At 43.3% G+C, this 23,434-nt stretch overlaps 2 protein-coding genes across 9 annotated transcripts in view; both read right to left on the minus strand.

Moving 5' to 3' along the window:
* gas2l1 (growth arrest-specific 2 like 1) overlaps nucleotides 1-2,667 on the minus strand; it is a 58,256-nt gene extending 55,589 nt beyond the window's left edge. Inside the window, exons 1-2 of one of the 2 annotated variants that reach the window (XM_014161224.3) lie at nucleotides 2,012-2,667; nucleotides 74-1,040 (exon numbers count right to left, since the gene is read on the minus strand). In XM_014161224.3, coding sequence (XP_014016699.2) covers nucleotides 74-757 — 684 coding nt within the window. In that variant the 5' untranslated portion in view covers nucleotides 758-1,040; nucleotides 2,012-2,667. Of the gene's footprint in view, nucleotides 1-73; nucleotides 1,381-2,011 lie in introns of those variants that run through there. The other variant, XM_014161223.3, reaches the window with a different exon arrangement.
* Nucleotides 2,668-6,922: 4,255 nt separating this feature from the next.
* On the minus strand, nucleotides 6,923-19,324 carry ewsr1b (EWS RNA-binding protein 1b). 7 transcript variants are annotated; one of them, XM_014161217.3, is made up of 17 exons: nucleotides 19,211-19,324; nucleotides 18,423-18,459; nucleotides 18,210-18,261; nucleotides 17,890-18,022; nucleotides 17,738-17,752; nucleotides 17,033-17,228; nucleotides 16,325-16,596; nucleotides 16,032-16,197; nucleotides 13,356-13,393; nucleotides 11,915-11,947; nucleotides 11,601-11,716; nucleotides 10,448-10,577; nucleotides 10,161-10,280; nucleotides 9,908-10,040; nucleotides 9,727-9,812; nucleotides 8,962-9,214; nucleotides 6,923-7,301 (listed from the first exon to the last, which is right to left on the minus strand). In XM_014161217.3, exons 1-17 carry the CDS (start codon nucleotides 19,224-19,226, stop codon nucleotides 7,265-7,267), a joined length of 1,833 nt encoding a protein of 610 aa, XP_014016692.1. In that variant the 5' UTR covers nucleotides 19,227-19,324; the 3' UTR covers nucleotides 6,923-7,264. The 7 variants fall into 7 exon arrangements, with proteins under 7 accessions (XP_014016692.1, XP_014016693.1, XP_014016691.1 ...); XM_014161218.3 differs by having other exon boundaries at nucleotides 16,325-16,590; nucleotides 17,890-18,025; XM_014161216.3 differs by having other exon boundaries at nucleotides 17,890-18,025.
* Between the last annotated feature and the right edge of the window lie 4,110 nt (nucleotides 19,325-23,434).

A 23,434-nucleotide genomic window follows, 5' to 3' on the forward strand; every position in this document is an offset into this window, starting at 1 on the left:
TTTATCCTTTCCTTTTCCCAAACTCAATTTTAGGTATATCAGTGAAACAATACACCTGAGAGGTGTTACTTACCAACTCGTCTAAGTTTCTCATGTCACACAGCACCCTCTGTTTCTGTTGCCAATGTGCATAGGGGGCAGGCTCGGGTTCATCCACCACGCTCTCTTTCCTAACGAAAGCCCTGCTTATTGGAAGCAGGCTTGGGTTGGGCTCCCCCAGGTTCTCCTGGTCCCGGATCTCCTCCTCGATCTCCTCCTCCAGCTGGATCAGCATCGGGGCCAGCATGCCGATCTTGGCGCCACGCCTCGCCACCTCCAGCAGGCACAGCACAAAGTTCTTCTCGTTGCATTTCTCCACTATGTCGTTGGTCTCGAACATGAGAACATCCTTGATCCACAGTTCCTGACGACACCAGCCGATGAAATTGGACACGTTGTCCCGAGCCAAAAACGAGCCAGGAACCACGTTTCTTGACTGAAAGACCACATCCTTGGTTGGCATCCTCAATGACTGTGCAGCCTCTGGGTACTCCTGTTGAAAGTCCAGCGCTGCGCGATTCACGTTGTTGGCATGCCGACAGAGGGCACAGCCAGTCTCCAGCCCTTCCATAAAGGTGTCCGCCGTTATATCCAGGTCATACAGCGTGTTAAACCACTCGGCCAGGTCCTCTTTCATGGCATACAGGTATTCCTCGCTGGACTTGAATGGCCGGATGCTTTTGGAAGCAGCAGACTGGATGTTACTCTGATCAGCCATATTGTCGGAATATGTATCAATGCAGGCTATTTAATAATTCCAGATTCTCATTCCATAAACACAGTCCAAACCCGTATGGAGCAGAGCAAATTAACCGCGTCGACGCACCCATGACAAGCGCGCATATACGGCATCTCAATCGAGGTCCTTGAAGGAATCCTTTGTATTGTTAAAGCATATTGACATCATGCTAGAAAACCGTGGCGCGTGGATGCGTTTCCGGATGTCTGCGTGATATCAGTTTCCTATAATGATAGCATCGCTATTTCAAACCGAACTCCAACTGCGGGAGAGAGAGAGAGAAACCGGTATGGTTAGCTACAGATGGATACACACCCAATGCATAAAGCTTCCCGGTGCCCTAGATCCTACCCCGGTGAATATACAATGCGTTGCGATAGTCATGTTGCTGGTTTGCCTGGATGGTCCAAATCACTTCCTCGCAGTCTCCCTCAATAGAAAGACTCCACACTGACCAGTGGCAGGCTTCACAGTTCACTTGCCGAGTAACATCGTCCCCCGCTCTTTAATTGCACGGCCCATATTGCACCGCCTCCTGCTATAAACATGCTGACCGGCTCTAGCTTAGACAAGAGACAGGCAGAGCGATTCAGTGGCATATCCCATTATGAGGGATAAGCGCCGGTAGACTTAACCCTGTATCCACCGCTTGACAATAATATAGCATAGCCCAGGGTTTATACCACTGAAAAATGGTAGCCATTCTTTTTGAACGAAACACACCTATTGCGTAGGATATAGCCTTCAATTGCAGAGTTGACAATTGACGACCTGTCACACTGTAACATGCAGATGCGCATTAATAAGTCGGATATGATTGATGGCACATCACCTGTGGGCATTTAAGATCAAGCAGGTTGTTAGGCTACAAAGGCCTACATTATTACCTGCAGTAGCCTATAATAATGTCATATCAGTGTACTGATAAATGGGTGGAACGCATGTTTACATTAGGCTACAGCTATCATAACAGAAGATAAAGAACATAAGTGTTCGCATGGTGAGAAAAAACATGACATCGAGAATTAACGGACCACGGGTACGCGACCACCGTCTTTAAATGCACATCATAAGCAGTCAAAGAAAATACCATCATTATACTAGCTTGACAATAGGCTATTTCAATTGACACAATGACCACACTGTGGTTAATGTACATGACCAAGATTTACTAAATTATACAACTTAATTCTCATAAAGCAATGAATAGAAACATTTACATTCTTTACATACCTTTGACATGTCTGCATCTTCTGTCAAGGACGACGTTTGTCGAAAGAAACAAATCGAAACCATCCCCCAGAACAAGAGCTGTAATATTGCCTACACTTTGAACGAGTTCAAAAGTGTATCATTAATGACAACCTGGTCGTTTTAAAAGACACCCTCACCATCTGCTCTTAAACGTGTTTATGTCATTGCTAAAACACCAAATCACTTTCAACACCAGGACACCGGGCAAGAAAAAAAAGAGAGAGGGAGGCGAGTCTATTTCCTCCGGCTTGAAAAGGCAGACAAACTGCCAAGGCAACATTAATAGCATGTCATCAGGCAGCCTACGTCCGAAGACTGCATCAAATTCAGGCATGCCCATTTTACCATAGGACAATTTGGTCCAAATTAAGATCCAGATTACTCCAAAGGAAGCAGAAATTAATATTACAATGTAACGAGCAAGAAAAGTCTACAGTGTAGCCTTCACAGATGATCAACACTAACTCCACTTCAGTTTGCTGTGCCTTAGAGATCTTTGGCGGGAGGCGAAAGCAATTCTATTTAGGCAGATTGTGTTGGGCTAACTATTTTAGCTGTGGTTCATTATGTAGAATTGAAAGCTGAATGTAAAACTGGGTGAGGAGGAGAAAGCAGTGTAAAGGAAGTCCTCTCTACCAGAGATGTAATCCGTCCCTCAAACGAGCATGTGCATTCTGGGGAAATCAGTGAGATATATCTATTATACACACATGGACACCCCTTCAAATTAGCGGATTCGGGTTATTTTAACCACACCCGTTGCTGACAAGTGTATAAAATCGAGCACACAGCCATGCAATCTCTATAGACAAACATTGGCAGTAGAATGGCCTTACTGAAGAGCTCAGTGACTTTCAATGTGGCACAGTCATAGACAGATGCCACCTTTCCATCAAATCAGGTCATCAAATTTCTGCCATGCTAGAGCTCCCCCGGTCAACTGTACATGATTTTATTGTGAAGTGGAAACCTCTAGGAGAAACAACAGCTCAGCCTCGAAGTGGTAGGCCACATAAGCTCACAGAACAGGACCGCCGAGTGCTGAAGCGCGTAAAAATCATCTGTCCTCGGTTGCAACACTCACTACCGAGTTCAAAACTGCCTCTGGAAGCAACATCAGCACAATAACTGTTCGTTGGGAGCTTCATGAAATGGGTTTCCATGGCCAAGCAGCCGCACACAAGCCTAAGATCACCATGTGCAATGCCAAGCATCGGTTGAAGTGGTGTAAAGCTCATTCTCTGGAGTGATGAATCACGCTTCACCATCTCGCAGTCCGACAAACTAATTTGTTTTTGGGAGATGTGAGAACACCACTACCTGCCCCAATGCATAGTGCCAACTGTAAAGTTTGGTGGAGGAGGAATAATGGTCTGGGGCTGTTTTTCATGGTTTGGTCTAGGCCCCTTAGTTCAAGTGAAGGGAAATCAACGCTACAGCATACAATGACATTCTAGATAATTCTGTGCTTCCAACTTTGTGGTAATAGTTTGACAATGCCCCTGTGCACAAAGCAAGACCCATACAGAAATGGTTTATCGAGATTGGTGTGGAAGAACTTGACTAGCCTGCACAGAGCCTTGACCTCAACCCCATCGAGCACTTTTGGGATGAATTGGAACGCCGACTGCAAACCAGGCCTAATCGACCAACATCAGCGCCCGACCTCGATTAATGCGTGTGGCTGAATGGAAGCAAGTTCCTGCAGCAATGTTCCAACATCTAGTGGAAAGCCTTCCCAGAAGAGTGGAGGCCGTTATAGCAGTAAAGAAGGACCAACTCCATATTAATGCCCGTAATTTTGGAATGAGATGTTTGTCGAGCAGGTGTCCACATACTTTTGATCATGTAGTGTAATCCTCATGGGTCAGACAAAAAAAAGTTTGGTCACCTATAGTATTGGTCACTCTTTGTCAATATGAACTAAGCCTAGTAGTTACACTTTGATACCTAGCCTGTTTATATTCAAACTTCATTTTGGATTCCCACTGCTATTCCAGTTCACAGGCAGGGCCAGACAAGCACTGTCTGAAACAACAGCTGCACCATTCTTGTCTCTGCACATGCTGCTCTGCTGTTGTGTGATGATTTGAATTTCAGTATGGAAAAAGAAGGGCCTTGTTTTGATTTGAAAAATACAGTTGTTTCTTTAAGAGAGAGGGGGGGGGTGGTGGAGGGAGGGAGGGAGGGAGAAAGAGACTGGTGGGATGAGATCATTTTCTGGGCCGGGATGAATCAGCTTTTCTGTGACACAGACAACTCACACACCGTGTTCAGTTCCCCAGCATGAGCAACTGGCTCCCAGTCATCAGAGAGAACTCTTGTCAGCTGTGACCGGACTTCACCCACACACAAAACACTGGGCTTTGCGCTTTAACTGGAAATTAGACATTTGAGAAGTTAGGGCTGGAGCATTTAAAGCGTTCATATTTCATTTGATAACCAGGACACAGTACAATGAATGCACCGTCTGTGATGTCAAATGTGATTTCAGGTATACAAACAGACTGGATTATAAAAGCAGACCCAACTTATTAAATTTAAACAAAGCTCAATTCATTCTCATTGGGAAGTGAACTGATTATCAAGTGCTCAGAGAATGTCTGGACATATGCTGAACAGATGCATTAAGAAATGTGGTATAAGTCACAGCCAGGGGAGGCTGACATGTGGTTAATAACATCCATTGCCTCTTGATTTGATTGAGATGTTTCTCAAAACGACGAAAATAACTTGCAAAGACGTCAACGCAATTCTGTAAAAAAGCAAACGCCTGAGGGCAGTCGGTCTATTCTCACCGGCAAATGTACAATTTAGTTCTGTCATTTTTGACCAAGTACCTCTTCATTCACTAGTCATTATACAGTTCATTTGGGAAGTAGTCAGACCCCTTCACTTTTTCCACATTGTTACATTAGCCTCATTTTAACAATGTGTAAATAGTTTTCCCCCTCAATATCCCATAATGACAAAGCAAAAACATTAAGAAATGTTTGGGAATGTATACATTTTTGTATTTTTTAAAAAAATGTCATAAGTATTCAGACCCTTTACTCAGTACATTGTTGAAACACCTTTGGCAGCGATTACAGCCTCAAGTCCTCTTGTATGAATCTACAAGCTGGGCATACCTGTATTTGGGGAGTTTCTCCCATTCTTCTCTGCAGATCCTCTCAAGCTGTCAGGTTGGATGGGGAGCGTCGCTGCACTTCTATTTTCAGGTCACTCCAGAGATGTTCGATCAGGTTGAAGTCCGGACTCAGGCTGGCCCACTCAAGGACATTGAGACTTGTCCCAAAGTCACTCCTGTGTTGTCTTGGCTGTGTGCTTAGGGTCGTTGTCCAGTCTAAGGTCCTGAGCGCTCTGAAGCAGGTTTTAATCAAAGGTGTCTCTGTACTTTGCTCTGTTCATCTTTCCCTCGATCCTGGCTAGTCTCCCAGTCCCTGCCTCTGAAAAACATCCCCACAGCATGATGCTGCCATTACCATGCTTCACCGTAGGGATGGTGCCAGGTTTCCTCCAGATGTAATGCTTGGCATTCAGGCCAGAGTTCAATCTTGGTTTCATCAGACCAGAGAATCATGTTTCTCATGGTCTGAGTCCTTTAGGTGGCTTTTGGCAAACTCCAAGCGGGCTGTCATGTGCCTTTTACTGAGGAGTGGCTTGCGTCTGGCCACTCTACCATAAAGGCCTGATTGGTGGAGTGCTGCTGAGATGGGAGAACCTTCCAGAAAGACAACCATCTCCACAGAAGAACTCTGGCGCTTTGTCAGTGACCATGAGGTTCTTGGTCACCTCCCTGACCAAGGCCCTTCTCCCCCGATTGCTCAGTTTTGCCAGGCGGCCAGCTCTAGGAAGAGTCTTGGTGGTTCCAAACTTCTTACATTTAAGAATGGAGGCCACTGTGTTCTTGGGGACCTTCAATGCTGCAGACATTTTTTGGTACCCTTCCCCAGACCTGTCCCTCGACACAATCCTGTCTCAGAGGTCTACAGACAATTCCTTTGACCTAATGGTTTGGTTTTTGATCTGACAAGCAGTCAACAGTGGGACCTTATGTAGACAGGTGTGTGTGCTTTTTCAAATCATGTCCAATCTATTGAATTTACCACAGGTGGGACTCCAATAAAGTTGTAGAAACACCAAGGATAATCAATGGAAACAGGATGAACCTGATCTCAATTTCAAGTCCCATACTTGAATTCTTATGTAAATAAGGATTTGTTTTTTTGTAATAAGTTAGCATTTTCTAGAAATCTTTTTTTGCTTTGTCCTTATGGGTTATTGGTATTCTGTACAGATGATTTTATTTTATTTAATCCATTTTAGAATAAGGCTGTTAAGTCATAAATATGGAGAAAGGAAAGGGGTCCAAATACTTTCCGAATGCACTGTATATGATTACAAACGTCTATATTTTACATTTTAGTCATTTAGCAGACGCTCTTATCCAGAGCGACTTACAGTAGTGAATGCATACATTTCATACATTTTCTTCCGTACTGGTCCCCCGTGGGAATCGAACCCACAACCCTGGCGCTGCAAACACCATGCTCTACCAACTGAGCCACACGGGACCACCAAACGTAACATGAAGTGTCACAGACCACAGTTATATATCCTTTGTGGCTTAGAGAAGTCCTCTATAGCTTTAGCAAAGTTCTTGGGAAAATGGATGCATCCATCCTGCTGGTATTGCTGCAGACTACATAGTGCCTCCTTGTGGACAATTCATTAAGAGAAACCTGCTGAAGGAGCAGAGCTGTCAAATATTGTATATAGTTCCTAGTTTTCCTACCCTTCGAGAACAGAGTTAACTCTAAATGCAAACAGTCAACCAATCACAATGCCTCATAACAGCAATGGATCTTAACTTCTATTAGCATCAAATAGGAGTGGAAATTTTATTTTCAAAATTGTTCATTACACAACTGTGGGAAGGAAAAGCAATTACAATTTTTAAAAAAGAAACGTGTCATGTTTTACAATACACTGTCCAAAAAAATCAGTCTGTACATCTAAGAAATGCAAAAATAAATGTGCACAAGTCAAAATAACTGAACCAAGGGTAAACAAAACTAAAAAACATAAAACGTTTAACTAGGAGTTGAATGAAACCGCAGAGTATTTCAAAAGCAGTTCTATAACCATTTATAATATGGAATCATAAATTAAAATTTTCATTTTAAAAATCTAATCCTGCGTCACATGGAACATTTTAATTGCTTTATTTTAGTAGGGTCGGTCTCTGCGTTCCTGGCGATGGTCCCTATGAGAGGAAAAAACAATTTAGTGTCTAACAAACATGCATTAAGTAAGCAAATAATACACTGCTCAAGAAAATAAAGGGAACACTAAAATAACACATCCTAGATCTGAATGAATGAAATAATCTTAAATACTTTTTCCTTTACATAGTTGAATGTGCCGACAACAAAATCACACAAAAATAATCAACGGAAATCCAATTTATCAACCCATGGAGGTCTGGATTTGGAGTCACACTCAAAATTAAAGTGGAAAACCACACTACAGGCTGATCCAACTTTGATGTAATGTCCTTAAAACAAGTCAAAATGAGGCTCAGTAATGTGTGTGGCCTCCATGTGCCTGTATGACCTCCCTACAACACCTGGGCATGCTCCTGATGAGGTGGCGGATGGTCTCCTGAGGGATCTCCTCCCAGACCTGGACTAAAGCATCCGCCAACTCCTGGACAGTCTGTGGTGCAACGTGGCGTTGGTGGATGGAGCGAGACATGATGTCCCAGATGTGCTCAACTGGATTCAGGTCTGGGGAACGGGCGGGCCAGTCCATAGCATCAATGCCTTCCTCTTGCAGGAACTGCTGACACACTCTAGCCACATGAGGTCTAGCATTGTCTTGCATTAGGAGGAACCTAGGGCCAACCGCACCAGCATATGGTCTCACAAGGGGTCTGAGGATCTCATCTCGGTACCTAATGGCAGTCAGGCTACCTCTGGCGAACACATGGAGGGCTGTGCGGCCCCCCAAAGAAATGCCACCCCACACCATGACTGACCCACCGCCAAACCGGTCATGCTGGAGGATGTTGCAGGCAGCAGAACGTTCTCCACGGCGTCTCCAGACTCTGTCACGTCTGTCACATGTGCTCAGTGTGAACCTGCTTTCATCTGTGAAGAGCACAGGGCGCCAGTGGCGAATTTGCCAATCTTGGTGTTCTCTGGCAAATGCCAAACGTCCTGCACGGTGTTGGGCTGTAAGCACAACCCCCACCTGTGGATGTCGGGCCCTCATACCACCCTCATGGAGTCTGTTTCTGACTGTTTGAGCAGACACATGCACATTTGTGGCCTGCTGGAGGTCATTTTGCAGGGCTCTGGCAGTGCTCCTCCTTGCACAAAGGCGGAGGTAGCGGTCCTGCTGCTGGGTTGTTGCCCTCCTACGGCCTCCTCCACGTCTCCTGATGTACTGGCCTGTCTCTTGGTAGCGCCTCCATGCTCTGGACAATACACTGTCAGACACAGCAAACCTTCTTGCCACAGCTTGCATTGATGTGCCATCCTGGATGAGCTGCACTACCTGAGCCACTTGTGTGGGTTGTAGACTCCATCTCATGCTACCACTAGAGTGAAAGCACCGCCAGCATTCAAAAGTGACCAAAACATCAGCCAGGAAGCATAGGAACTGAAAAGTGGTCTGTGGTCACCACCTGCAGAACCACTCCTTTATTGTGAGTGTCTTGCTAATTGCCTATAATTTCCACCTGTTGTCTATTCCATTTGCACAACAGCATGTGAAATGTATTGTCAATCAGTGTTGCTTCCTAAGTGGACAGTTTGATTTCACAGAAGTGTGATTGACTTGGAGTTACATTGTGTTGTTTAAGTGTTCCCTTTATTTTTTTGAACAGTGTATGATGAAAGCAGTCCAACATATCCCCTTACCTCATATCCATCTTGCCTGGGGGCCCCCCCATTCCTCCTCTCCCCATTCCTCTTCCTCTGTCCATCGGTGGTCCTCCCCTGCTACCCCCTCGGAATCCCCCTCGGTCCATTCCACCTCGCCCTCTGAAGCCACCGCCACGGTCACCTCCCCATCCTCCACGGAAGCCGCCAGGACCACCGGGCCCTCCTGGTCCGCCACGGTCCATCCCTCTGCCCCCACGCATCCCCATGCCACCCCTGCCTCGCTCACCACCTGAACAAAACCACACAAGGCCCAGTTTAGCTTGCCACCACAGACTATTGTAGACATACATTGTATGCTACACAGTGTAGATCGCTGTTGATATAATTTAGGCTGCTGGTAATATAGTACCAGGAAATTCCAAACGTCCAAAGACAACTGAACTTCATATCACGGAGTACTTCACAGGGAGGGAAATATGACTAAACATAAGTGGCATTCCAAGTGAACACAGAACAAGCCCTCCAATGCCAAAGCGTTTCATTACAGTAAGTTGACTGCTGCACATGGATGATTTCATGTTTCCCCAGAGTTGACACTAATCAAGTACAAACGCTAAGCATGAACCCCGAAGTCAAGGTGATAAAACCGGTTTGATTTGGCTGTTTACATTTCAAGCATTAAGATATATGAAATAGGGAAGGTAAATCAGCCCTTGTTGCTCAAATAACACTTAATGATTCCTGTCTAGAGTTATGAATCAGGCCCTGACAATAGCGCTGCTGTGCCGGTGAGAGCCGTACCTGAAGGGGGCCCAAAGCCCTCTGGTTTGGGAGCTTTGCACTGGTTACACTCCATCCTCCAGGAAAAGTTCTGGTTGCCACAGCCCCTGAGAAAGACAACCATTCAGTCAGTACACATTATACACAAACTATGCATTTAAAAAAGGGGAAAGGGAAAATACATTTTTCTTGAGGTACTTACTGGCTGGGGCACTCCCAGTCTCCAGCTCTCTGCTGTATGTTGCCACCTGGGCCCCCTGGCCCACCTCTGCCCATGCCACGTGGTCCTCCTCGTGGGACAAAACCTCCACGCTCCCCTCCACGGCCCATCATGCCTAACACCACACACCAGAGGTCGTTTCAGTATTTCACTTAATGGTCATGGCAACGTGGGACAATACCTTCTTGTTCAAACCTGAAAATGTAAGTCTCACAAAATAAAGTTGTACATTTACCTCCAGGTCCTCCACGGCCCATCATGTCACCCCTCATGGGCATGCCCCCTCTCATCCCACCCATCATGGGCTTACGGCGAGCCATGGACACCTTCAGCCTCTTGCCCTGGTACTCTTTCCCTGTGGAGATCACGAAAAGAAAGAAACAGGAATAAATAGAAATGGAGAGGCTTGAGTTACTGGTCATTTCTTGTATTCTAAAGTACATTTATGCATTCATCTGGACAGTTCAAGGGTAGCATCAGAGAGTAGGCTGATGTAGGTTTAACAGGGCCAGTGAGACCAACCATCGAAGTACTCCACAGCAGCTTTGGCACAGAGGGGCTCCTCGTAGGACAGAGTGGCGTCTCCCTTAGGCTTCCCTGAATCATTGTCTGTGTAGATGTTGATGGCAGGCTTGCCCAACCTCCGGTTCATCTGAACAATAACAGGGGAATGAATCACTCAAAAGTCAAACCACACCATTGACAGCTATCTGCAGTTGTATTTTTTATATCATTTCTAAACTGTTCAATCCTCCAATTAAAATGAGAACAATACAAGAGATTAGCAGTGGCCATATATAAAAACATTATTTGGGAAAGACTAAAGGAATGCAGTGTTTCCCCTATTTATTTATGCCGTGGTGGCAACGGTCGCGAAAGGGAGAGGGCACAGCTTGAATCTGTCCGGAATTGGCAGCCGAGAGAAATGTGCCTTTTCTCAGACAATTTCCTGCAGTTCTATACATTTCTCCATGGAGCTGAGAATTCTGTAGTATGAAAGCTAATTTCCTACAATTCTATGCATTTTGCTTAAATATTATAAAACATCCAATGGGGACCCCAATCTGGGCCCCCGGGCATGTACCTTGCGTCAGTAATCTTAATTCTAGTATACACTAAGTGTTTTTCCATCCCAAATTATGTCTTTCATAAAAAAATAACAAATGTGGTTTTGATTTATTAGGATCCATTTGCGACATCTAGTCTTACTGGGGTCTGAACACATAACGAAAAGACATTAGACAGAAGAATTTACAAACATTTAAAAACATTAACATGTAGTGTGTACATACTGTACTTACACACAACAAGTATGGGAGAGAGGCATTGTGCGGCGTTGCTCCATTTGTTTTTTGAAACCAGGTTTGCTGTTCACTTGCGATATATAAGCTGGAAAACAATTCTATGCACTCATGGCTCTGTATAATACTATACGTTTCATTGAATTTGTTCCGGACCTGGGGACTGAAAAGACCCCTGGTGGCATGTCTGGTGGGGTAAGTGTGTGTATAAGTTGACTATGCGAACAATTTTGAATTTGAAAAATACATTTTTGTGGCAACAATTTAGCAGTTGCGGTACACCGCTGCTAGATGAATACAGGGAAACAAATGGAATGTATGAGACCTAATACAGGTTTAAATTGTAATTATTTCGTTTCAGAGCATATCCTCACCCTTATAGGTCCAGGGTGTTTGAAGAAAACAGCCATCTCCTCCAGAGTTGCGCTTTCCGTGAGTCCTGTGATGTAGATGGTGCTGTTCTCAGAGTCATCCTGCTCCTCAGGGCGCCCTGAACAGACAGAACTTCTGTTTAAAACGAGCCTGAAAACACTGCCACTAAACTGTCCTTCATGTCAGATTCATAGCATACGCCATTAAGCAAAGACACTTCAAGATGAACGCAACAAAGGCTTTCAGGTGGATGCAATACTGCCAAATCAGTAAGCTAAAACGCTGAAAGTTTGATGGTCAGTTGGTGTCTACTTACCCATGTCACGCTCTGCCCCGTTGTTCATGGGTCCTGTTGTCCACCAGGCAAGGTAGAGAGAAAAGGCAAAGAAAAGTCAGTTTGTGCCACCCAAGTCCACTGCTGAAGAGAATTAAGTGACAACCCAGACACACTCCTCCAAAAACACAGGTGTCAGACATTTGGGAAAATTGAAAATGGTACTGTGGTAAACCATGTTTCCCTCTTAAGTGGAAGACACTCAGTAACCAGTATATTAGGAGTCCACCCCATTCACAAAAATGGTTCGCTCCTACAGACAGTGAGTCACGTGGCCGTAGCTTGCTATATAAAGCAGACAGGCAAAGAGGAATTCAGTTTCTGCTTGATTGAACGTTAGAAATGGGCAAAACGAGTGACCTAAGAGACTGACCGTGGTATGATCGTAGGTGCCAGGTGCACCGGTATCTCAGAAACGGCCGGCGTATTGGCCTTTTCACGCACGACTGTCTAGGGTTTACCGAGAATGGTACGACAAATAAAGACATTGGCGGCAGTCACGTGAGCGAAAACAGCTCGTTGAGGTCGAAGGAGAATGGCAAGAATCATGCAAGCTGACAGGCATGCCACAAACAGGCAAATAACAACCAAGTACAACAGTGGTGTGCAGAACGGCATCTTGGAACACACAACTAGTGAGTCCTTGTCATGGCTGGGCTATAGCAGCACACGACCACACATTGCCAGGTCTGACCAAACCCAGTTCCTGCTGCATCATGCTATCGGCAGTCAGGATTTTGTGTAATCAACATGAGTCCATGGCCCCAGCCTGCCTGCTGTCAACAGTGCATGCTTGTGCCAGTTGTCGTGAATGTTTTCCTGGCACACATTAGGTCCCTTGATACTGAGCAATGTTTCCCTGCCCCAAAGAATTCAGGCATTTCTGGAGGCAAAGGGGGGTCCGTACTAGATGGGTGTACCTAATAAACTGGCAACTGAGTGTATATTGATGATGTAAAAATAAAACCTCAGACCCTTCCGTATAAAAATGTGTGCCATAAGAAAAGTTCTTATGCCACCACAGTCCCAAAAAAATACCAGGAGTTTGCTCCATGAAATTGTAAATGCAAAACCATTTTTCAAAACCCGACACGTTTCTTAGCAGCAGGCATTTGTCATTAACTTGTCATTGTAAAATAAGTACCTTGTTTTTCAAGGTTACCTTAAGCAGTGAGTGATAAACCAAAATTAGTTAAAAGTACCCTTTTCCAAACAGATGTCTCAGAGATTTTAAACTGGATCCCCCTCTATTTCCATCCATCCATCCTAATAGCCACCTATATAGATATTTGGCTACCCAAAAAACGCTACACACACACACACACCAATGTAATGTAAGGGCCTAGGTAAATGCTCAGAGCGTACATGCTCTAGTAGGTAAAGGTCTGGAGTGGACTAGCCAGTGTAATACTCGTTAACTTACCACCAGGCTTATTGAAGCCACCTCTGTCTCCGGCGACGCTATGGGGGAATAAATGGAGATATGAAGGCGATTTCCCTTTTAACAGCCACTTCCATGTCTGGAGCCTCGTGGCTCGTTTGGGGAGGTTGACGGACACAGTTCTGACTAGCTCATTTAACAACCCCCCAACATGCCTATACAGTCTATGCAATCCAGTTAATTGGGAATTAAGGTATTAACAGCAACTACGTGGCATGATTCCTTTACTAAATGGCTTCTTAATGACAGCATTCAATAGCAGATACTGGCTAGTTTGGAGGTAGCCATGGGGTGCTAAATATGTTATGTTTGGGAAATATGGGACAGAATCCCAGGTATTTGTTACAAAGGAAAACGATTTCAGATGCATTCCATATGTAGACAAATAAAGGCTAAATGTCTAGCCTGGAGATAATACAATGCTTAGGAGAGAACTTACATTTACAGTTAAATATGTGGATTATGCATTATGTCCACTTTACAGTTGAAGCAACCAGCTATACAAGTAAAACATTTTATTTTATTTTATTTAAGTTGTCAAATGCAATGGATCTGAAATATTACAAACAGGTGATAGCCACCTTTTGGGGGAGAAAAAAGAAAAGAAAAAACATCCATGTACATTTTACAAAGATGATTTGAAGTTACACAATTCTAATAAATACAGAATTTAATTTGACCAAGTTACAATGTTAAGATGTAAAAGTAATAAGTTACATTTGTATAGAACAATTATAATTTGAGTTTCCCAGCACGCTTTAGACAGCACCATCCTCATCTCTTGGATTTAAGGCAGAACCCAAATCTCTGTGGTTTAACCCCCTTTGCTGTTTAAGATGCTGGCTCTTTAGTGAGTACAGGCACTTTATAGAATATAGCTGGGTTTACATGGCTCTCACTGTGTTACCTGTAGCGTAAATGTGACAAAGCATGTTAAAAAAGGTGTTCATTTGATTAAACAAAACATTTGTAATCCAAAACACATTTCAAAAACACACATAAGGGGGTGGTTTTCCAGACAGATTAAGCCTAGTCCAAAGGCTAAAAAGCATTCTCAGCATTCTTTTCAGGAGACTAGGCTGAATCTGAGTCTGGGAAACCGGACCCAAAACATTTTGAACAAAAAAAGTATCCTGTGTGAAAGTAAATGAATGAGTAACATATGGATGACAAACGCTACATTTCTAGACTACTTTAACCAACGTCAGCTGAGAGCTAGGGTTGTGATATATACTTTCAACTTTAAAAACAGGACTAATTCAATAACATCTAATTGAGGTAAAAAATGTGACATATGTAATTAATCAAATATTGTGCTGTTGGCAGAGCAGTATTATTCACTTTGATTATCCTTTCAGGGCACACAGCCATGTACTGAATAACCTATTAATGTAATATAAGCCTAGGGCAAAACACAACTGAACACGATAGGAGTCTGGTGTGACCTAGTGAACATGTGATCCTGGTTTTTTGTTACAGGAATATTACCTTGAGCTGTCTAATACTCAATGGAATCAACATCGACAAACTCTCGAGGTCCTATCATAATGCCGAGAAAGCTTTAACCAAACATGAAAGGCTACAGGTGGCAAGTACGGTACCAACAACCTATAAGGGGGATAACTTTAGTTCTGCATGGATGTGCCCTAAAGAAATGTTTTTTTTTTATCGGTTTTCCCAACAACAAAAAACCTCAAAATGTGCATTGACCTCAACGTAATATGCAAAAAAATTCCTTAGAATAAGTAATCAATGCATCTTGCTTATTAAACAAAAAGTTATTTTAAAAGACCTTCCCCGCAGGTCATGAGCCAAAAATCATCCCTTAAATGGCCAGAAATGTTGTCCAGAAATTACCTCATTGGACAGAAAGGGGCACACCTCCCAACACCAATGTAAAAAAGGATTGTATTTTATTGCAAAGGTTTGCTAGCTTAAAGATAATAACTTTGTGGTTTGAAGAAGCAAGTCATAGATTAATGTGAAATAATACCTTTATATAAACAATAGTCAACACAAGCCAAAACCTAAAATTATCAGTTAATTTAACTCAACTTCCATAGTGCATACTCTGAAATACTGTACCTTCTGGATCAGCTTTTTAAAAGGAAAACCAGAGGATGGATTAAATACCCCTGAAAATGATACCTTCTTAAACCATCTTAAAATGTATTTAACATCAAAGCAATAATTTTAGAAGGTGAGGTGTGCCCACAGCAGTGACCCTGTGAAGCCTTGTGAATAGATTTACCATAATCAATACTATGGATGATATGCTGCGGTACCGCAACAAAGGATATGCGATTGAATAGTTTACGAGTCCAGCTCTCTGTTCACACGTCAGTCCCAACTCTTTGATTCATGAAAACATATTCCCTTCTTACCTTTGGCCACTATGGCAGGGCTGAGAGTTAGTACCCATTTATGGAGGGTCCCTTCATCTAACTTTCTGTAGGCATTAGATCTTTAATTTTACACAAAGGTGAACAGTTTGACTTTCCCCACTAATAGATTTGTTGTCTGTCATCCTTTTATAGGGTTATATCTCGGGGGCCCACTTATGTTTTAGGGAACTTCAGACTCAGCCCTGCTCAGCCTTGACGCAGCACTTGTAAGAGTGGATGGAGGTTAAGTTAAGCAATAAGGAGAGTCACTTACCCCATGCCTCCACGGCCCATGCCCCCACGGCCCCGGCCACCGTGCATCATGCCGCCCCTGTCATAGCCATCCCTGGGAGGCCCACGGCTCTCCCCTGACCCTGGGAACCCAGCAGGCTCAGAACCAGAGTAGCCAGAGCTGCCTCTGCCCTCCTGCCCATAGTTATCTACAGAATAGCATAACAAGGTTAGGGGAAAAGGAGGGGACATCACATGACTATGACAATAAATAGCAGGTAGGCATATTGCAATGATGGTGTGGGTGTTGAAATAGCAGGAGACTGATGCTCTTACTGTAATGGCTTGACTGGTTGTAACCACTTTGAGGTCCACTCTGTTGTCCATACTGGCTGGCTGCAGGCTGCCCATAGGAGCCCGAGGCCTGAGGGGGATAGCCTGCAGCAGGAGCCTGTTGCTGCGGTGGGGGCTGCTGCTGCTGGTATCCACTCTGCTGCTGTCCATAGCCTCCCTGCTGGGCCTGGTACCCACTCTGCGGTGTGGCATATCCCCCTGGCTGAGAGTAGCTGCTCTGGCTGTAGCCAGCGGGCTGGCTGCTGGCACTGTAACTAAAGTGATTAGGGACAGGCAGGGATCGAACGGGTCAAAGAGCGCTACATAACTATCTCTACACAGTAGATGGTTCTTATAGGTTGACAGCTGCAACTTGTCTTCTACTGTGAACAATCATTAACAAAATATGTGTAACATCCACTGCACAACGACCTCCATTACACCCAGATGGATATACTACAAAGCAAAATCAATCCGTTAGCCAGCTAACTTTGATAAGCAACCAGAAATAACTACTGATTTTATGATGAATTAAAATAGCTAAACTTAGATGTCTTTTAGTTTGTTCAATCAATTAGACCATACCCATTTCAAACGCAACTTTTTTTATTTTACATAAAGTTAAGAATATTTGGGCAAGTTAGATGGCTAACTCCTTGATCCTGCTTTGTAGTATACCCTCAGGTCTTAATATAACACTAGTTAGCCTACCTCTGAGGTGCAGTGGAGGCAGGCTGCTGGCTGTAGCCAGCGTAGGCAGACTGGGCTGCATAGCCTGGCTGGGATGCATAGGTTGGCTGAGAGGCAGCGGGAGCAGCAGCAGCAGCGCTCTCATATCCACTGGCTCCATAACCCGCGGCGGGCTGGGAGTAGCCATGGGCACTGGGCTGGGCAGCAGGGTACCCAGCTGTGGACAAAGAGGAGATGTTTTAGTTAAACTTAAACTAAAACCAAAACGCTTTAGATGGATAATTCCAGGTACACACCGTTGGGATTTTAGCCCAGAGGCTGAACTACCCAAATGAATGAAGCAATCTGTTGCTTATTTGGATCCCTCTATACTCAGGACTTCAAAAACAAAAGTGCCCGTGAGGCAAACTGATGAAGAATATTATGGCACAGAAGAATACCATTGTTTGATTAAGAGTATTAGAATAAGTGTTAGATAATATTATGAAGGGATTATCGTCTTGTATCACTATCATGTCTGTCACAATCATGATTCAGGATGAGTACATACAATGTCTAAGAAATCTAGCATGTCCAGGGTTCATCTAGTCTACTCACAATACTATAGTCTACTACATATGATTTTAAATACAGTATATTATATGGATCACTCCATCAAGGCATTGAAGACTTAGCCTAAATGCCATGAAATGGATGGAGATGCATGAAAGGGAATCTGTGTCAAACCTGTTTTACTCCCAGCTGGAACATGATAGCAATAGAGGAGAAAATGTTCACATTACATGAGGTCAATGGTTAGAGGCATTTGATGGACAATTCTCACTCCCGTCCCCCAAAAAATACAGTTGACCAAACATTTTGGTCTCTCTGGAACTGACCTGATGCTGGTTGCCCATAGGAGGAACCATACTGCTGCTGTGTATAGCCGCCAGCAGAGGGTGCTGCCTGAGGGTAACCAGTCTCAGCTGCAGCTGGTTGGGCATAGGACCCATATGCTTGCTGGCTATAACCCTGCTGAAATAGAAAAGGCCATAAGCTATTAGTCTATAAAAGAATAAGTCTGCTTTCCCAAGGTACAAGTTTTCCTGCGCTTTAGATCAAGCTGTATGAAAACATGTAATGAGATCTGGGCATAATGTGGGTCAGTGACCATTATTCCAGTTTGAATAATTTATAAATTACTTCTAATAAAACTCACCTGGGCAGACTGTCCATAGGCCTGTGAGGGCTGAGCCGCATAGGATCCATACCTGCAGGGACACAAGATCATTCAATCATTCAGTACCCATCTCTGATGTTGGCGTCTTAATAAATCATAATGAATTTACCTAATTACACAAAACACCCATCCCACTGCATTGATTTGAATAGTCATATCATGGTAGCACAATACCCATGTAGAAAGACTTACCCCTGCTGGGCACTGGCCTGGTTGTAGGAACTGTAATCTTTAAAAGAAAATAACAAAATAAATGACAAGCCTAGGCCTAACTTTCAGCAACAGTCCTAGTATCAAATTCAGTTTGGGACTAGTGAGATGGAACTGCTCGACAATAATATTGTGTAAACATTTTTCATTGCCAACAACAGCACACAATGGAAAGTATTTCAAATTCAATGGACCTTGAAAATAGGCAAAGCACAACTGCTATTCCCTCTATGCAAGGTCCGACTAGAGGCCGATTTCCGGCGTTGTGTAGTGGAGGACATCCCGCCTTTGCTTGCATAACTACGGTAGCTAACGTTAGCAAACTTTTGTTTTTTTTAAACTAGACTCACGTTTCAATTGGCAGACAAAGAAACGACGTGTGGCTAGATTAGCAAGGCCGCATGACCAACGGAATTGCATACGCACAGGCACGAATTAACAAAGTAGATAAACGTGTGTGGTGAATTTGTTCCCTTCGCCCGGCATCGTGGCTAGTTAGGGCCTACTCCCCTAGATTCTACCTAAGCTAACTACAGTAGTAAACTGGTCAATTCACCAAACTGGTCAATTCGGCTGGCTAACTACTAACGTTAGCTAGCTTAGCTAGCTACCGACTAGTGTACAGATTTAAACGTTCGCATTAGATTTGAATGTTGGATAATACAATTGATGTAACTATGCAGAATTACATATAACTTTCTTTCGATATGCAACAATAAGTAATGCATTTGTGCAAAATTAGAAAATAAAAGACCGTTAACGAAACCCACCAGGAGCTGACGCCATCTTCGTTTCTTCGTTTAGTCAGATAATGGCGCATGCGCGTAAAAGTAGACGAGCCTCTCTGGCAAAGATGTTCGGTAAGCGCTATCCTGGATACTACGGATACCCTAAACCCTAATCTTAACAATAACCCTTACCTAGCCCTAACCGTTACTTTAAAAACGCACTATGTGGTTGCTAAAAATTCTATTAGTTCGCCCTCAACGTGATCAAGACAAAGGAGGTGATCAAGACAAATCAGATGATCGTGGATTGCATCACTACAGTTCCTGGTTCGAATCCAGGCTGAATCACATCCGGCCGTGATTGGGAGTCCCATAGGGCGGCCCACAATTGGCCCAGCGTCATCCAGGTTTGGTCGGGGTAGGCCATCATTGTAAATAAGAATTTGTTCTTAACTGACTTGCCTAGTTAAATAAAGGTAACATTTAAAAAGAGGAGGGCCAAGCATTTCCCCATTCTCATTGATGGGGCTGTAGTGGAGCAGGTTGAGAGCTTCAAGTTCCTTGGTGTCCACATCACCAACAAATTATCATGGTCCAAACACACTAAGACAGTCGTGAAGAGGGCACGACAAAGCCTATTCCCCCTCAGGAGACTGAAAAGATTTGGCATGGGTCCTCAGATCCTCAAAAGGTTCTACAGCTGCGCCATTGGGAGCATTGTGACTGGTTGCATCACTGCCTGGTATGGCAACTGCTCGGCCTCCGACCGCAAGGCACTACAGCCCAGTGCCTTGAGAACCCATGCCAAATCTTTTCAGTCTCCTGAGGGGGAATAGGCTTTCTCGTGCCCTCTTCACGACTGTCTTAGTGTGTATGGACCATGATAATTTGTTGGTGATGTGGACACCAAGGAACTTGAAGCTCTCAACCTGCTCCATTTCAGCCCCGTCAATGAGAATGGGGGCGTGCTCGGTCCTCCTTTTCCCGTAGTCCACAATCATCTCTTTTGTCTTGATCACGTTGTGGAAGAAGTTGTTGTCCTGGCACCACACGGCCAGGTCTCTGACCTCCTCCCTATAGGCTGTCTCATCGTTGTTGGTGATCAGGCCTACCACTGTTGTGTCATCGGCAAACTTGATGATGGTGTTGGAGTCGTGCCTGGCCATGCAGTCATGAGTGAACAGAGAGTACAGGAGGGGACTGAGCATGCACCCCTGAGGGGCCCCCGTGTTGAGGATCAGCGTGGTGGATGTGTTGTTACCTACCCTTACCACCTGAATGTGGCCTGTCAGGAAGTCCAGGATCCAGTTGCAGAGGGATGTGTTTAGTCCTAGGGTCCTTAACTGAGTGATGAGCTTTGAGGGCACTATGGAGTTGAACGTTGAGCTGTAGTCAATGAATAGCATTCTCACATAGGTTTTCCTTTTGTCCATGTGGGAAAGGGCCGTTTTGAGTGCAATAGAGATTGCATCATCTGTGGATCTGTGGGGCAGTATGCAAATTGGAATGGGTCTAGGGTTTCTGGGATAATGGTGTTGATGTGAGCCATGACCAGCCTTTCAAAGCACTTCATGGCTACAGACGTGAGTGCTACGGGTCGGTAGTCATTTAGGGAGGTTACCTTTGTGTTCTTGGGCACAGGGACTATGGTGGTCTGCTTGAAACATGTTGATATTACAGACTCAGTCAGGGAGAGGTTGAAAATATCAGTGAAGACACTTGCCAGTTGGTCAGCGCATGCTCGGAGTACACGTCCTGGTAATCCGTCTGGCCCTGCGGCCTTGTGAATGTTGACCTGTTTAAAGGTCTTACTCATATCGGCTTTGGAGAGCGTGATCACACAGTCATCTGGAACAGCTGATGCGCTCATGCATGTTTCAGTGTTACTTGCCTCGAAGCAAGCATATAAGTAATTTAGCTCATCTGGTAAGCTCATGTCACTGGGCAGCTCGCAGCTGTGATTCCCTTTGTAGTCTGTAATAGTTTGCAAGCCCTGCCACATCCGAAGAGCGTCGGAGCCGGTGTAGTACAATTCAATCTTAGTCCTATTTTGACGCTTTGCCTGTTTGATGGTTCATCGGAGAGCACAGCGGGATTTCGTATAAGCTTCAGGGTTAGAGTCCCGCTCCTTGAAAGCGGCAGCTCTACCCTTTAGCTCAGTGAGGATGTTGCCTGTAATCCATGGCTTCTGACTAATGTGTACCCCCGCACATTGATTAATGTGTACCCCCTGTATATAGCCTCGTTATTGTTATTTTATATTTACCTTTAAAACAAATTTTACTTCAGTTTATTTCGTAAATATTTTCTTAACTCTTATTTTTCTTAAAACTTTATTGTTGGTTAAGGGCTTGTCAGTAAGCATTTCACAGTAAGGTCTACACCTGTTGTATTTGGCGCATATGACCAATACAAATTTCAGTTTATGTGTGAAAATAAGCAAGTGTAGTGTAGAGAATCATTGTACCATCTAAATCACAGGAAGTTGGTGGCACCTTATTTTGGAAGGACGGGCTAGTGGTAATGGCTGGAGCGGAATCAGTGGAATGGTATCAAATACATCAAACACAAGGTTTGATGCCATTACATTCGCTCTGTTCCAGACATTATTAAAAGCCATCCTCCCCTCAGCAGCCTCTATAGATCTAAACCCAGGTGAAATATATTTTACATATTCAAAAATATTGTATTTTCAGTTGTTTGAAGCTGGTGTACAAAACGTAAAGTAAAAAGACAATAAAACTACACTTTTCTGCATAATGCTGCGTTCAAAACAACTGATAAAAAAATGTTTTAATACATAATTTAAGTTTATGTATTTTGGTGGAACATTAAGAATCATCATGTATCATTATGATCACACTTTATTATAATTATATGATATAGCCTATATGTAATTATATAGCCTTTAAATAAAACAAAATTAACTTAATCTGGGCCTATCTGCTCAACATTCTCAATAATACACTCTAATGGACATTTAGTAGAATGAAACCAGAAACACCTTACCCCTCAACAATTTCAATGACTGTTTTATTGTCACCAGAGTCAAATACAGCAAAATAAACATGTATGGTTATGAACCAAAATAAAATAAAATCTAAATGTAATTGTCACATGCGGCGAATACAACAGGTGTAGACCTTACTGTGAAATGTTTACTTACAAGCCCTTAACCAACAATGCAGTTTTAAGAAAAATAAGAGTTAAGCAAATATTTACTAAATAAACTAGTAAAACCTTAAAATACAAAAAAGTAACAAATTAAAATAACAATAATGACGCTATATACAGGGGGTAACGGTACTTAGTCAATGTGCGGGGGTACAAGTTAGGAATATAGCTAGCTAGGATTTCTTTATGTTGGCGAGATAATATGTTGGTGAGTAAAATGTAGCTGTGCTAGCTTTTTCTAGCAAGCTAGCTGATAGCAGATTTTAGGAATATGAAATTTAACATTTTATCCTATTTAGAAAATGGATTTCTGTTAAGAGAACATTTATTTCATAATTCCCCAAAATATTTTTTCTGCATTAAAATGGCCCAGAGGAGTGTTCCAGTTTGACAGTAACAGGCTGTCCCAGTTTGACAGTAACGTTAGGCTATTGGCATACTGGGACACTCTCAAAATGTCAATATTCTAAAAAGGTGAGAGTAGTAAGAAAACCACTTACAGTCATTTTGATTTACAATTACATCCCATTACAAATATATTGTAATGATAACTGAATATCCTTTCTTCGTTTTGTATAACCTTAACATTATTTACCTCAGTACCCTATTGAGACACGTGTCTTTACACGGGATACCTCGCCCACAGTGATGACGTCACACCAACTGAACCCATTTTTTTTTCTCGTATATTTCCTAATAAATATTGTATACCAAACAAATTTAAGGAAGTGCACTTTAAAATTCTACATATGATATATCCATGTAATTCTATGTTGTCCAAATGTGTGGCTATTGATGATATCTGCGTTTTCTGTTAAAAAGAAAGTGAGAATCTGAGTCACTTGTTCCGCGAATGTAAATTTGTGTCAGAATTTGGGGAAAACCTTGCAGAATACTTATTTACCATTATGAACACTACCCATGTTTTTGACATGAAGGACATAATATGTTACTACAGCAATGATAACAAGACCATTGAAATTATAGTGATTTTTTTTTAATTCTTGTTGCCAAATACTTTATATATAAACAAACATTTCAGAATTCTATACCAAAATTGCACATATTTTTGATTGAATTTAATAACCTTGT

Source organism: Salmo salar, chromosome 20 (genome assembly GCF_965601325.2).
Source record: "Salmo salar chromosome 20, fSalSal1, whole genome shotgun sequence".
Classification (NCBI taxonomy): Eukaryota; Metazoa; Chordata; class Actinopteri; order Salmoniformes; family Salmonidae; genus Salmo; species Salmo salar.